Source organism: Porites lutea, chromosome 11 (genome assembly GCF_958299795.1).
Source record: "Porites lutea chromosome 11, jaPorLute2.1, whole genome shotgun sequence".
NCBI classification, from domain to species: domain Eukaryota; kingdom Metazoa; phylum Cnidaria; class Anthozoa; order Scleractinia; family Poritidae; genus Porites; species Porites lutea.
The window spans coordinates 242,482-258,925 of record NC_133211.1 but is presented as its reverse complement, the minus strand read 5'-3'; the positions used below and the strand labels follow the sequence as shown (position 1 = coordinate 258,925).

Below are 16,444 nucleotides of genomic sequence, written 5' to 3'. Positions count from 1 at the left end.
TTGATGTATTTCTTCATCGCTTTTTGGAGAACTATAAATATGAGGGAAGGTTAAACTCATGGCTTGTACTGATTCTGCTCGTAATCTTACCCAAAAGAGGCATTTAAACACACTGTGTATCGATCACTTTACTAGTCTCTTCATAACAGTCACAATTATTATGTTATGCCCAGCTGTTTGCTTGAGCAAATCAAGCCAGCTGCAAGTGTGATATTTTGCAAGATACTGATCAAGAGCAAAACAAAAACGAGCGACATGTACTAGACCAGAACGATTGACGTCAAGAGTAAATACTACAACTTGTGAGTCAGCGAAATTCAACACAAAAACTAGACAATTTGTTGCAAGTAGAGTAGCAAGTTAGTTGAGGTACGTTGACTCTCTTCAATTCTTGCGTGTCTGAACATTATTAGTTTTAATTAAGCTTAAGTTTTGATTAATATCATCATTATCATCAGATAAATCATCTGATTTTGATGTAAGTGTTTTTATTTTGATTGAGTGATATATTGCATTGATAGGCTGTCTTTCATAGCTATCTGAGGCCTTTTAATACTGTACTTGGTAGGATTACGTACTCTAGATTGCATTGGCCAGGATCAATATTGTGACTATTATTTTTTTTAAAAATTGTGACATCTAAAATGAAGTCTTTCCTGTACTAAGTGATTAAAATGGCAGCAAAAATTTAAAACGGCAATTTCTCGTTCAAATTTTTTTTCTCAAATTTTTATTCATCTAGCATAAGTTTATTTATTTTGCAAAGTTCTTTTCAAAAAACGTTTTTCATTTTTGTTGTTATTTTGGCAGATTAATATAACATTGTTTTAATTTTGTATAGCAAAGGAAATTAAAAGTTGAGAGCCACATATAGTAACCATTGTTAGAAATATCTCCAATATAATGTGGCCTTTAACTTTTTACATTACCATTTTTTAGGTGCAGCAGAGGAGCAGAAATGTGCATTATTTTTCTGTATTTCTGTGATAATCCAACTCCTGATGGGTATCGTCTAATCATAGCTTCAAACAGAGATGAATTTTATTCAAGACCAACTGCCTTTGCAAAGTTTTGGAGCAAAAATCCCAGTGTTATTGCAGGTTGGACCCTTTTTTCTCATTTTCTGTTTTTGCTTTTGTAATGACTGAATCATTTGCATTTGTAACTCTCGAAATTAGAGCACATAAGGAGCTAAGGAATCGTTCGTCAAGACATGGTTCGTACTGTCTGGGAAAAAGTATTGAATTTTACTAGTCGTCTTGAAAAGTCCTTGAATTCGGTTTAAGTCCTTGAAAAGTCCTCAATTTCTTTATTAGGCATTGAAAAGTCCTTGAAATTCACAACCTTGTCTTTGCCAGACACCTTTTTCTGTTAACTTAGATTATTTTGCCAGGGAAAATTTGGCTCATCCTCCACGAACATGTAAAAACATGTAATAGTCACAGGTAATGTAATAATTTTAAACATTTTCGTGCATGAACAATATTTTATTTCTGTTTCTTTACTTCAAATGCTCTTTCTGTACTACCTCAGATGCAATATTATTTCAAGTCGTACCCAGTCATTTTGCAAAGTCTTGTTGCGGAAAGTAGTACGCATAAAAATGTGATCACCAATGGCCGAAGAAGTAAAAATGATAAATGACTCCATGATGTGTTTTAGGTAATAGGGTGATGTACAAGAGGGTTAAAGAATGCTGATTAACTATATAAATGTTGTAGTCCTTGAAAACTGTAATTTGTCCTTGAAAAATCTTTGAAAAGTGCTGGAAATTTGTTTTTTGAAGTTGTGAGAACCATGGCCAGATGAAAGGAAATGGAAACTGTTATTTGTCCTGAAAAATCCTTGAAAAGCCCTTGAAATTTGTTTTTTGAAGTTGTATGCACCATGGCAAGATAAAAGGAGAGAAGAAAAGAGAAAGGCTGTAGATATTTGGGTCAAATTTTCTACAATTTCACATGTTAATTGGCCTTAAAATGCAAAGTTAATAGATTAAATACCATTAGAAATTAAAGTGGTTGCTATTCCATTTTGTTCACGCATTTGCCTCAGCGGATATTTGTTACAAAATAGACCATTTGAAGCTATATTACTCAAGCAGTTTCTTAACTATCAACTGTAACCACCTCGATGCTTGTTTGGGCTGGTACTTTATTCCTGGTACAGACAAATACAAAAGCAAAATTTGAAGATAGTATTCACATGAAGCAGTGTCACTGCAGGCTTCTCTAAAGTCATCCTTTTTTAATTGTTCCTTTTTCCACCTTTCTTCATTTCTCTTTCTTTAATCTTGTGTTTTTGTCATGCTGAGCTTTTATTAGGCTTCATTCCTGTTGGAAACCTTTGTTGCACAAAGGCCAGGCATCCTATTTTTTTTATCTTGTTGTAAGTACAGGCAGCAGGTAGATGTAGTTTGTGGAAAAAGATGTTCATGTAAAATTTCCTGTTCAATGTTTGCAAGGAGGTATTTTCACCTCCTCTGGCGAAGACATTTAGAAATAAAAATTCCAAATTCAGAGCAATTAAATGGCAATTTGATAACAAAATGAATATTTTAGTCTGAATCACTTGGACTTCATCAGTGTTGTGCAGGCTGTGCAGAGGTTTCATTAAAAAGTTCAGTAGCCAGCTGGTTGGAAAAGAGTGTCTGCTTGTATCAACAAGAGGCCATTAGTCCCCTTTTTCTAGGGGGGTTTGCAGGCATGTTTCCTCAGAATCTTTTGAAATTCAAAGCCCTAAAATTCGATTTCTAGCATTCTGGTTCTGGTGTTGTTTATTGAAAAACATGTAGCTTTCATTCCAGTTTCGATTTATGAGCTACACGAACAATGCAAAGGAAAATTATGCAGTCTTCTCATGATTCCATGAGGCAATAATTTGCGGTCTTTTGCGTGTAACGTGGCTATTTTGGATGCATCATGAGTGTTGGAGATGATTTTTCAACCTTTCATAAGTGCTTGTTTGATGGCTTGAAGTGAGTTTGTTTTGTTTCATTTTTTTTAATGGCACTGAATTGATATACTGAGCAAATTTTTCAAGCTATTAATGTGTAATTAATTGCCTTATTTTCACGACAAAGAGAGCTGAATTTTAATAATGAAGGTATTATCTTCACTATCCTGGTCGGGTGCTTCAAGAAATGTGTTACTTTCCTACTACAATATTCAAGATTCTGTGAAACCAAAATAATTTTGGAAGATGGGAAGGGATATATATAATTTCAAGGAATGACAATGTACGTCGTTGTACCTCAACTCAAAAATCGACAAATCGAAATTGGACATGGCTGTTTTTACCCATTGGCAAATGACGGTGCGACTTCGCAAAGTTGTCACTTTTTCGGCACAGACCCACCCACGCAACAAAATGTAGAGTGAAAAATATCCATAAAAATTAGGCTTAAAAAATTATCTCTGTATGTAACTAGAATAATCAGTAAAACATATTTCAAATAAAATTCAGTAGCTGTGTATCGAAAAGTGCCCAAAAACTCACCGAAATCTCTCGGAGAAGTGATGCGTGTAATGTCAGTAGCATAAAAGTGAACTTGGATGTTTTTCTCTCATGATCATGTTTTAAGCCAATGTTATGAATGGCCAAGAAAACAAGGTTGAATTCCTTGAAGAACAATTTCATAATAAAAGCTTTCCTTTGCCCACAAAAAGAAAACTGAGCTTTCTTCTGAACTTTCTCCATAACCTGTACAATGAATAGAAATCTCACGCTGTCGAGTTTATCCTAAATTCGCCTGTTTGTCGGTATTAAACATATAAAGCTTAAGCTTAAGCTTACTAACACCTCTCCACCAAAGAACTGACAAAAATGAAATGGCCGAAGACCACATTCAGGGGTAAAAATTGCAGAGAAAGTACTGTAAAGTCCAACTTGGTATTCAAATCTCAAGAGTGCAAATAAATCATGTCTGTATCTTCCCTGCAGATGGGAGCTTGATGGAGTTGTTTACTCAATACATCCATCTTCAAAGTGATGATGTCACAAACCAATTCGATAATATATTTTGGTGCAATGCATCATGGGAGGACTGCATAATCCTCCTTTGAACAATTCCTAGACCCTATGAACAAATGATGAAAACTAAATGATTTACTTTGCATGTAAACAAATTCTGCGTAAACCTATAAGATAAACTTGTGAAAAATTGACTGAAATATAGCATTCACATGACTAAAGCATAGTGTAAAACCAGTTCATTTAGTTTTTATGATATTTGTATTGTTTATGACATTATTTAAACTAGTTGCTTTTCAGTTCTTCTAAAAAAAAGAAGCCGACTTCTCTGTAGCCTGTTCACAGACCCTCTATTTTCTCTTTAAAGGCCGCCGAGTGTGTGTGATAAAAATAAAAACAGCGGGGAATTAAATGACCGCTAGCGCATGAGGGCAGGGGTGGGGGAAGAAGAAATTAGACAGTCTGTAGACATCTTTGAATACAACTACTGAAACTTGCTTTTCCCAAGAAAAGCAAATTGCCATTGGTTGAACTGAGATTATCCTGTCATCATTATGTCAACGACTCACTAGAAGTGTTAGTCAATGCCTGGACATGATCACTGCGACACTTACTATAGTCATTTGCCTAAATAAAACATAACTTTGATTGAAAGCACCGCTGACTTGTGAACTTGGGATGCAGTCATACTACAAACTTGTGCTGACCATGTCCTTTGTATCTTTGTGATTGGAATTTAGAAGATTGAAATTGGCTTCACAAGTGTTTGGCACAGTTACTCAAAGAAGAGCAGCTTTAGGCTGTTTTGGGTTTACTGGAGTAAAAGCATAATGGCGGTTCTTACCACGGGTTTTGGGAAAAGTTTAATTTACTTGTTGTTCGCAGCAGTGAAACTCAGTCTGTACCTTTACAGTAACAGGATGATTACCTAGAATTATCGACATATAAACAGAGCCCACATATCCTACAGTAATCTGAGAGGCCAATTTGTTTTGGCTTTGGACCTGTCTTAGCCGGCTTTTTCAGAGTTGAAGTAGACATGCTTCAACGAAAGTACTAACAAATCTGCAACTCCGGGTGTTATTGTTTTTGCACAAGCAATCTATATCTCCAATATCATTAGTCCAATTTAATGGGTATTTTGAACGCGGAAGTGATAATGATAAGGCGTTGACATGGGGGAGGGACTTTTAAAATATTACAGATGTTTTTCATTTTTTCTTTCTTGCTCGTTGTTGCACTTGGCGTTCCCTCTAGTGTGCTCGCCGATTATGAAAAAGAAAATAAAGCAACGTATGTGAACATGCTCACTTCTCTGAGCAAAGTAGCCAACCGTCAGTGCTTATTGAAAACCCTGGTTGTGTAACAGAAAAGTTATGAATCACCTGGAGAGTATTATATTAAATAGCTGTCTCAACACAGATGAGGTACAAGTGTTATTTGTTTCGTTATTCATCATTTTGCTCCGAGCTTTGGAATTTTCCTTTCTAAATTTTCTGTTTAAGTTTTGTTTTTTACATGTAAGATTTTTTCCTCTTTGACAAAATCCTAAACATTTACATCGTAGGTTGGTTTAGAAGATCCCTTGAATCTGCTTCACAAGGTCCCTGTCAAAGTTATCCTTGTTTTGTACATAGGGCCACTTAGAGTAGTTAAAGTTTGAAAGAGCGTGAGATAACTACTGATATTTTGGGACAACACCACTAGTTTTCTTCACCATACGTCATCTAAGGAAACAACAATGATAATAATAAATTACATTTTTTGGATTTCATGTTGCATTGCCTCAGTGCATTTACAGAAAGAAAAATCTATCATGGCCTTAGATTACAATAAATAAATAAATAAAAAAAAAGATATACTATAATGCTAAAAATGGTAATAAATGATATAAAGAAATGCTGTAAGAATGCATCCTGAAAGAGATGGGTCTGGAGTTTCCTTTTATAAGAATCTAAGGAACTGTCCGGTTGTTCCAAAGTTTAGGAGCAGCAACTGAAAAGAGCTCAGTCCTCATAGGTGGAAGTGAAGGATTTGGGGACAACTAGAAAGCCTTGTGTTGCAGAATGCAAGGATTGTGTGGGACATAAGTTTCTAGCAACTGAGTCACTCAGATATTCCGGAGCACAGCCATTGATGATTTTAATTTAAGCCATTATTCTGTCTTCAACAGGGAGCTTTTGCAGTTTTTGTGGTGATGGAGTTATGTGGTCTCGGGGTTACATTTCATAACTGATCTTGCCGAGTTCTGTTGGCGCTGTAATTTGCTAATCTCCTCAAGTAGCAATCCATACAATAAACTATTGCAATAGAGAGTCTAGCTTTGATGTAATTAAGGCGTGAACTAGCCTGGTCAAGATATTTCCTAACTCTGCTGATGTTTCTTAGAGCAAGAGAGGTGGAGCAACATTGCTAGACATATATAGCAAGATGATCGTCAAAAACTACTCCGAGATTTCATGCTTCGTAACTTGTAGATTCCACATGCTGACTTTTGTTAATACCAGCTAGTGGAGGCACACTTATTAACCTAGAATGAAAATAGACAATCTCAGTTTCAGATTTACAGCAAAGTTTGTTAGCTACAAAAAATGCCCGAATATCAGAAATACCATGTTTAAGTTTAGCTGAGCCCGTGTGTCTGCTATTTTATCTGGCTTTACAATGACATAGCGTTGTAAGTTGTCAGCATACGTCATGCAATCAAGTTCATGGGACTTATTTACATTCTCCAGAAATTCCAAACTGGAATATAAGGTGAAGCGGATGTCCCTTGCGGCATGACTGGGTACCAGTCAGATGTAAACAGTTCTAGATAAATTTAGTGGCATCATCAGCTTGAAATTTCTGCTGTTCGTGAGACATCATTTTTTGGGGACATTTTTGGTGGCATTGCAAAATTCCAGCTGTTTTCTTGTGGAGTTATAGGGTAGTTAAAACCAAGTCTGAAGGTTTAATTATTTCTACCTCACTTTGAACAGGTATGGATCTGGAAGCGGGCAGAGAAGGTGGTACCTGGCTTGGGATGACCAAAGATGGAAAATTTGCAGCCATCACAAACTATAGACAAGCACCAAAGTTCACTGATCCTAATGCAACTGGAAGAGGACATCTTGTACCAGATTTTTTAGAGGGTGATGGCAATGTAAGAAAATACCTGGAGAATGTTAGTAGCAATGCTGACAGGTACAATGGTTTTAATCTTTTGGCCGGAATGTTGTCCAAAGGTGGAGACTCCAAAGTTGGATGGTATTGTAATGTTGAGGAGAAAGCTGTTAAGATGTTGAGTCCTGGAATTCATGTCTTGTCAAATAAAGTACTTAACTGTTCCTGGCCAAAGATGGTTTATGGACGAAAAAGATTTGCTGATATATTAGGCCAAGTTTACACTAAACAGGAACTTATTGATAAGCTGATTGGTCTTCTGACTGTGCGGGACAGGTTAGTTTAATTCAGATTAATGTGATATTTGGTGCAATGCTGTGAACAAAGCTATGATTCACAGCTCAAAGCTTCACAGCTCAAAGCCTTGCATTAGGAGGTTAACGATATTGCTATCAACGAGAGGATGATCTTTAAATCTTCATATTAGGTTCATTTCAAGATTATGTGCTTTCTGAAGAGAAATTGTATTTGTTTTGAATTTGGCCATTAAGGTGAATAAAACCAACTGCTCCTCTATTTGACCGTTCTTTATTTCACAACTTTCTTTTCTTCCACAAGAGCGACACAACACAAGTCACTTTCTGTTGATTTTGATGGAGTAGTCATGCCAATCATGTGAGGATGCAAGCCGCCATGTGATTTGTCTTTTCTAATCTTGGCAAGATGAATATCCTTCGCCTCTGAAAACCATGCTAAATCTAAGAATTGAAACATCTAGATGGAAATTTTCACCGGGAGAATGGTGTTAAAAAATGTTCATGCCATAAAGTAAGCAAATGTGTATGAAATGGACCAAAGGTTATTTCAATTTATTTTAGCCAGAGATGATTGCTGTTAACAATATGGTGGCCACAAGAACATCCATTGGACCCTTCCAAAGACAACATATTTTAAAACAATGAAACAAATAACTGTTGTGTGATGTTGGCAGGGTAAAGCAAAAGTCTAGCTAGTTTAAAATACTCCTATTCTCAAATGGCTGTTCAAAACTTATTCGGACACCTGCTGGCAACTAGCCTTGAATTTCTGGTCACCAGCTCTCAATGTTATTTCCAGGCACATTGGTGATAATTTTGAACCCCATTGGTTTATGCCACACATATCAATGAGATTTCTTATTTATTTACAAAATGACTTTTTATAGTGAAGGGTATGAAATTGCATCAAGATATAGTGTCTAAAAAGCCCTCTCAGTGTCATATATGTATGTGCTATCTACAGCATATGGCAAAGTGATATGTATGTTGTGGTAGCTGGCAGTTAAAAGCAATGCTGACAGATTTTTATTCCATACATTTTTAGATCTTTCACTTGTGGTGATGACACCAGTTTCATTGGTCCTCAAGATGAAGGATGTAACATGAATATGGTCAATGCTTGCCGAGCAATCTTTGTCAACTGCAAGGAAATCAAATATGGAACAAGGTACATTTGTACACAGTAGTCTAAAATTACATTGTTTTGAATATATTGTAAAGCTTGTGGACTTTTGGTGATGTTTATTTAACTGGTTCAATAACAGTAAAGTACTAAATAGGACATTATTAACACTATTGATTAAGTTCATGAGGTTAAAGCAATTTATGGAGGATGGGGAAAGAGAGACCTTTTAATTATGGTAGATTAAAAAATAAATTAAAATATATTCTGTATTATTCTCTCCCCATTAATTAAGAGGGTCCACATTAATAGGTTTGGCTGGATGCAGGATTTGGTCATTTTTTGGTGGTGATAATACAGATGTAAGCTGAAGCAGGAAGTTGGAATTTTAATGATCGGGAGTGGGATTTCCCATTTTTATCGGTCTGGGTTGCAAGAATTATAAGGGAAAAGTGTATAGCAGGATATGGGAATTTTTTGTTGTCTTGCTGGCCCTATTTTAAAGATTTGACTGAAACCTAAAACTGCAAAAAGGTCTTTGGTGTTTTCCAAGAACTTTCTTCTAAGCAATCTTTTTGCTTCACCTTTAATTAAGCCTCTTTTTACTTCCTGGAGGGTGACTCATGGTAAAGTATGTATATTGAAAGGACTGTTGGTGGGCTTGTAGTGAGTTTTTCTTTGAATCTTTCTCCTTTGAAAACCACCTTGTCAGGGAAAGTTGTGTTTAGATATTTTGACTGAGAATTTTGTGGCTGCAGATGGAATGCGCTAGCTTGCAGACCATATACACAGTGTATAGATACTAATCTTCTCAGTCCCAAAGGGGGGAAATGTCATTAAATGCTACACCTGTACATTTCCATTATCTTGACTCAGTATCACTGTTTGTTTTTCAAAAAAGCAGGACTCAAAATAATGAAGCTAACAATTTTTTTTGGAACTGATATGTGAACAAAACAACAAGCAAAACAGAAAAAATGCTACAGTTGCTTGTAGCCATGTTGAGAAACTTCAACATCAAAGCTCCCCCAGACCCCATTGCATAAAATGAGTATTTAACAATGAAACTTGCAAAAATGTTTGTGCAGGATCAGGATTCAATTAGATGTAAGGGAGTGTATGGAAACTCTGTGTGCACTTATTTACAAGAATTGTCAAACATTTCCAGAAAAGAAACTGCTAAAATTTTCACGAAATGGGTTCCAAAAAAACACACTTCTAGCTTCATACAGAAGAGGATTGAAATGCAGTCAAAAGCCAGTGGAAAGAACGGTTGTTATGTTCTCGCCTTGACTAAGAACAATTAAAAGTTGCTCTTGGTAAAGCAACTAAGCACAAAGCTGACAAAGCAACTGATGAGGTTCACGTGGAGAACCAAAACCATGGTCCAATGCCTGATCACAAAGTGGCGAATAACAGAACAGTCCAAAGACTGAAAGTGAAGAATGATCATCGCAGTAAATTTTCCAATTTAAGCAATTGGAAAGAAGAAGCCTGAAAAAAAAGTCAGGGCTTCAACAGGATTCGAACCTGTGACCTCCGCGTTACCAGTGTGTTGCTCTACCAACTGAGCTATGAAGCCACACATTGGGAGCGAGGTCAATTTATTGAGTTCATATATCTCCCATGAGGAGTGAAATGATGTGAAGTATATATGAAATAATTCATTTTTGAACTGCGGTTGTAGATGAAAGTGAAGAATGATCATCGCAGTAAATTTTCCAATTTAAGCAATTGGAAAGAGGTCACAGGTTCGAATCCCATTGAAGCCCTGATTTTTTTTTCAGGCTTCTTCTTTCCAATTGCTTAAATTGGAAAATTTACTGCGATGATCATTCTTCACTTTCATCTACAACCGCAGTTCAAAAATGAATTATTTCATATATACTTCACATCAGTCCAAAGACTGTTCAGCTTATTCAAAAGCTATTAAAGGGAAGAACTACGTGCTCCAGTCAAAAGTACATCTCACATTTTTTTTAGAAAAACAAGTTGGAGTTTACTGAGTCACGATGCAATTTTCCATAGTTGATGTAGCTTCAGTTTAAGCTGCAATTTATTCTTATAATTTTGAATCTGTGAATCACTATCTGTGATTATGTAACATCCCACAAAGAAAACTAATGAGCTGGGCCCAGTGTGATACAAAAAATTTGCGGAAATGTTGTGGCTTAAAACATCACATTCACAGACTAAAGAAAATTGCTTAGTTATTCAGATCCAGAAGGAACTTTGGTGAAAATCGAAACCCTTATTCAGCCACAATAAAAAGCTTTACGCTTCAAAAGAGGTGAAAGAAAATGCTTTTGCACCAGAGGGCAAATCCTGCCGACCAAAAACAAAAGTAACAGAAAATCTATGTGTGCCATGACCTCTCAGTGTAAAACCACAGGCAGCCCAGACGTAGTATGTGTCAAATGAATATGTTAATGTTCACATGGACGAAATAGGATGAGTTGTCTAAACTCCCATGAACTAAAATAGTCCAAAAGTCAAAATATCACAAAACAAAGCTAAGATACCTTTAACTGAACGTATCCTTGTCTTTCCTGGCTGGTTAAAGTGGCATTTTGTTGAGTTTTGCAATTGTAGGTACTATCCACTAAAGAAGAATTAAAAGCTGGCTACAAAACGAACGGACCATCTCCACGTGCCTTCACGCAAAGCGCTATAAATTCGAGAATAATCGACGAATCAGCTCCAAATTGCCATCGGCTAATCTGTCGGTAATGTGCGCTCCTGCTTCTTGCTTGCTGGCTTCACAAAACCCTTTGCAACTGCACAACAATCGCTCGCTCATCAACAAACACTGTTGGCCTTTACGCTTCGATATGACTGCAAACTATCAGGTCTAATACGCCACGTGAATATTTAAGCTTAGCGACCGCGTCCGCACGACAATGCAGCACTTGCTATGGGAGGGATGGTACCATTGCTTCCAGGTCAATCGACACTGAGCGATAGTCCCCTGTGTTAGTTTTGGCCAGAAAACAAAAGGCGATCGTGCGACCGTCCGTAAGTTTTCAGCGGGGTGGCCTTGGTTTTCAAGTTTGAATTCTTCTAACGTTCGCTGTCACAGCTGCTGTCACATTGTTCGTCCAGCCACTTGCATAGGTTCTTGACTCTACAATTTGTTGTCCAAACTGGTGAGGGAGGACAAGGATTTTCTGCCCAGGAAAAAGGCAAAATCTGGCCTCGGCTATGCAGCTGAATAGAAGATACAGCTGAAGATATGGTAAAATAAAATTTATGTGCGCGATCTTTTATTATTATTATTATTATTATTATTATTATTATTATTATTATTATTTTCACAACTTGGAGGCACCCAACGACGATTTCCTCCTAAATGCATTGAAAACACATTTAAGGCTGTCCAGAGTACTTTCAAATGCATTCTAAGTGGCGCTGATACATAAATTTAGTCAGGAGGGCTAAAAGTGAAGCTCTTTATAATATTTATAGTTTGCCTGTGTGCAGACGTCTACTATTTCCAAGGAAATAGGAGATGTCTGCACGCAGGCAATTTGTAGTTTGCTCATACTAAACATAAAATCGTCTAATGTTAAGCCGAGAAGGCAACGAGACAGGGACACCCAACGAATGTTTCCTCAAATACATTGAAAACACTTTTAGCTATTCATAAAGTACTTTTAGCTCTATATAAATGCATTCTAAGTGTCCCTGTCAAATTTGTATCTCAGTTTTCGGCCATTCTAGGGGAACTTGTGTCTTTTAGAAATTACGAGGAAATCAGTATTATTTTGCCGAAAATTTTTGATGCAATTTAACGTATTACCAAGGAGATAATTTTTCAGATTCCTTCTTTCATCACATTTTTGAATCCAAAAATTTTAGGATTCCTTTTTACTCACTACAAAAAATAGCCTAACCTGGGGAGTGAAATGTGGAAAATTAAACTTCAGAAAATCATAGGGAATTTATTAGCAAGATTAGATGAGCTTCGAAAATTGTACATGAATCTAAAAATCTTTAGCCAAGTGAAAGAAAATTCTAGGCAAAATTTGCTTCTCCAAACAGATATTTTACAGAAAACAGTTGTTGGATGCCCTTGACCAGGACTGTGAAAAACAACAATAGGTCTAATTGCAGCACACTTTCTTGTTCATTTCCTTGCCGTTGATTTGCATGACTGCAACGTGAAACGTCCAGAAAACTGTGTGGTACATGTTCTGTGTGAACATGTTCTTGTTCACATTTTCCACTGCCGCTTATTTTTTTTTAGCTCCACTATAAAATTTGTATCTGTTTGGAGATCCTAGGGTAATTTGGATCTTTTTGAAAATTACAAGGGTAGCCTGCGTAGTAGGCGTCGAAAGGGGTAGGGGATGGGGATAGGGAGGAAGGCTATTACGAGGGCTTCAATACTATTTTCCCGATTGATTGACCTAGAAGCAATAGTACCATCCCTCCCATAGCAAGTGTTGCACTGTTGCGCGGACGAGGTCGCTAAGCTTGAATATTCACGTCGCGTATTAAACCTGGTAGTTTGTGGTCATATCGAAGCGTAAAGGTCAACAGTGTTTGTTGATGAGCAAGCGATTATTGTGCAGTTGCGATGGGTTTTGTGGAGCCAATGAGCAAGAAGCAGGAGCAAAAGTTACCTGCAGATTAGCTGATGGCAATTTGGAGCGGATTCGTCGATTATTCTCGAATTTATAGCTCTTCGCGTGAAGGCGCGTGGAGATGGTCCGTTTGTTTTGTAGCCAGCCTTTAAAAATATTCTTCTTTAGTGGATAGTACCTACAATTGCAAAACTCAACAAAATGCCACTTTAACCGGCCAGGAAAGACAAGGATACGTTCAGTTAAGGGTATCCTAGCTTCGTTTTGTTATATTTTGACTTTTGGACTATTTCAGTTCATGGGAGTTTCGACGACTCATCCTATTTTGTCCATGTGAATATTAACATATTCATTTGACACATACTACGTCTGGGCTGCCTGTGGTAAAACTGGCTAAAATCACATTTTCTCAGTCAAAATGTAGAACCTTCCAGAGCATAATCTACCCAGCAGAGGAAAAAACGTATTGTAACAAGCAGCATGTTGGCCTTAGGTAAAAGTCTTGTAGGTCTGTTGCCCTCTTTTATTAGTATTATTAACCCTAACAAATTCAGTGAAGGTGGGAATTTGGTGGGATTTGAGAACCCTATTTTTGACCATCACAGTGGGCTTTCCAGGGATAAATAAATGAAACAAAATTAATCATTCAAATGGAACTGTTGGAAGGAAGCAAGTCAGTTGGTTGCCAAGGTTTTGAATTCAGGACTACTCAGAACAAATCCAGCCATTAGACGTCAGGGTGTGACTTGAACTGGGTGCCCTGTGTTCTATAGCGGTGCATGGGTCTAAAATACAGGTCACTTTTCCACAAGTTTGAGTACAGGTCACCATGATAAAGATAAATGAATAGCATTAAAAGTGTCTCCTAGCTCTATTAGATTGAGGGGAATCTGCGTGGTTTGGTAATTTATCAATGAAGCAGTGACCTGTACCATTGACCTGTGGAATGTGACTGACCTGTACTCTAGACCCAACTGTTTTATAGTAACTGCACGGCCAACATGTTGCCTCTGCACATACATTTATCGGTTAAAGCATAATTCTTGGGTGTCATTTTAGGACAAACACTGTGGTGTTGGTAGATGCTGTTGGTCATGTCACATATGTGGAACGTTCTATGGAAGATGGTGCTACTGATCCAGATAAGGCTGAGTGGAGACTGGCAACCCATGAATTTGATATCCAGGAAAATAATGACTGTACAGGAACAGGGCTTTTACTGGATACAACAGCTAAGGAAAACATTCCAAAGAAATTGGTAGAAAACATTACTAATTCCAAAGCAGCTGCAAGAGATGATCAAGAGCATTTTAGAAAAGCTGCAAAGAAGAGGCCATTAACAAATGGATGCAGCAGATCAGCGATGGAGCCAGCAGATAAAGTTACTATGCAGGAGAAAAAAGAATGAATATAATTTATAGTGGTTGTTGAAAATATATTATTGAAGTAAAGTTTGCCTTTATATTTAAAAAGATGTTATAACTGATATGATGGTTATTAAGATAAAGTTTTAAAAGAAAGGACTGTGGTGCAAAAATATATAAACAGTATTTAAATTAGCAATATTTTGGGAACTGTTTTATTGCCACAATGATTACGGTTGATGTTTTCTCTTTTTATTGTTATGGATCTTAGCATCTAAAGATAAGACAATTCTCTGTGTGAGTTTATAGAGATGGCTCCATTAAAGCATCCCTTGGAGAAAGTGCAAAATGTCTTTGGTGTTTACTTTGTCCAGAAAAATTTTGTCTGACTACAGTTAACATTTTAATCACTGCCTATTTTCAAACCAAGCTAAAAAAGGGAGGATGGCTAAGAGTCAATGTTTTATGTGTCAGGATTATCAACCTATAAAGACACGGCACATTGTCAGAAAGAGCACACCAAGCTATACAAATCTTCATTATTGAACAAGATAAAGCTATTTAAAAACTTGATTTTACTACACAGTGAACAGACGTTTTTTATTTCTTCCTAGATTTTTTAGTTTTAAATACCTGTTATTGTTCAATGTTAGCCTCACTGATGAATACCAAATATGAGGTATTTAATATAAATCTGAGTTTCCTCTTTGTAGGCAGGGGTAAGTGGGTGTTGTCTCATGCTTAGACCGCTTTGGTTTGTTGTTAGGCATCAAGCGACTGTTATTCGTTACAAGAAGTCCAGATATGCTAACCCTAAGATACAGGAGACCTGTGGGAGCTAAGCTCACTAATAAAGGGTTCGCATGCACCTTGAATGTCCTCGAATTTTTAAATAAAAATTTTAAGTCTTGAAAGTCCCTGAAAGTTGCACTTGGTGCCGGAATTTCAATGTTAACTTATTTTATTAAAGGGAAATGCAAAGGAAAAGGAGCAATCACAGAAAGACCTTCAAGATAAAATTCCTCGCGTTGTGGAAGAACTAAAAAAGACATAGCCTCGTAAGATTTTTTTGGTACTGAAAAGAGTCCTTGAAAAGTGGGAAATGTGTCCTTAAAAGTCCTCGAAAAGTCCTTGAATTTTAATGACTGTTTTTATGGATTACTATAATCTTTATGAACCCTAGATCATTCTGCGGCAAAAAATTGACTTGGCTAAGAACTAAGATTTTCCATGGCTATATATCCAAAATTCAACTCATCAACAATTTTTGTTTTTTTCTGACTGTAGCGATATTAACCCTTCTAGCCAGGGGAAGGAGTAAATGAGGCCAACAAAATAAACACAAATCCTTTCCTTTGAAATTTATTTGAATCTTGAAATCTTTGTGTTCACTTTTTTATATAATTATGATAAATCAAGTTAACAGTTTTTTACTACAGTCAAACCAGTGCTAACGGCCACTTTCGTTGTCCTGGTTGACAAAAAATCCGTACATGGACTCTTTTTTAAAACCTCCCTACAATGGCCACCTTTTTACAACGGCCACTTTCTTGTGTCCCTGGAAGGCGGCTGTTGTAGAGAGGTTCAACTGCATTATGAAGCCATACTAAGGATCTGTAACTCAATAAAAACCAAAATAGTGAGGTCATGATTACAATAGATTATTGGTGGCCATGGTTAAGTTTAAAATCAATTATAATACAATTTGTCTTGGTTGAAAAATAAATAATTATTAAATGTGAGTAAATATTGAGTAATTGCATTATTTGCATTCTACATTTATGGTAGATTGCATAATGCAATTTATTCTATTGGACAGTGTATCCTTTAATTAATATCCATACCCCCATTGAAAAATAAGATGAACAAGAAAAGGTCTTTAAAACAAACCATATTAGTTGATATGATATTAAATAACAGCAGGCATTGAAGCACAAAATTTATTTAATTTCTGAATAAGCAGGGGAATGAAAAACTGTG

At 36.6% G+C, this 16,444-nt stretch overlaps 1 protein-coding gene across 1 annotated transcript; it reads left to right on the top strand.

Moving 5' to 3' along the window:
* The first annotated feature begins 38 nt into the window (after nucleotides 1-38).
* LOC140952883 (transport and Golgi organization 2 homolog) lies at nucleotides 39-15,829 on the top strand. The gene is made up of 5 exons (XM_073402334.1): nucleotides 39-369; nucleotides 940-1,100; nucleotides 6,951-7,410; nucleotides 8,437-8,559; nucleotides 14,160-15,829. Exons 2-5 carry the CDS (start codon nucleotides 959-961, stop codon nucleotides 14,506-14,508), a joined length of 1,074 nt encoding a protein of 357 aa, XP_073258435.1. The 5' UTR covers nucleotides 39-369; nucleotides 940-958; the 3' UTR covers nucleotides 14,509-15,829.
* Nucleotides 15,830-16,444: the final 615 nt, after the last annotated feature.

Coding starts and splice junctions, on each gene's coding strand:
- LOC140952883 (XM_073402334.1), top strand. CDS start 959: ATGTGCATTATTTTTCTGTATTTCTGTGATAATCCAACTCCTGATGGG. Junction 1,101..6,950: donor AAATCCCAGTGTTATTGCAG/GTTGGACCCTTT, acceptor CACTTTGAACAG/GTATGGATCTGGAAGCGGGC. Junction 7,411..8,436: donor CTTCTGACTGTGCGGGACAG/GTTAGTTTAATT, acceptor ATACATTTTTAG/ATCTTTCACTTGTGGTGATG.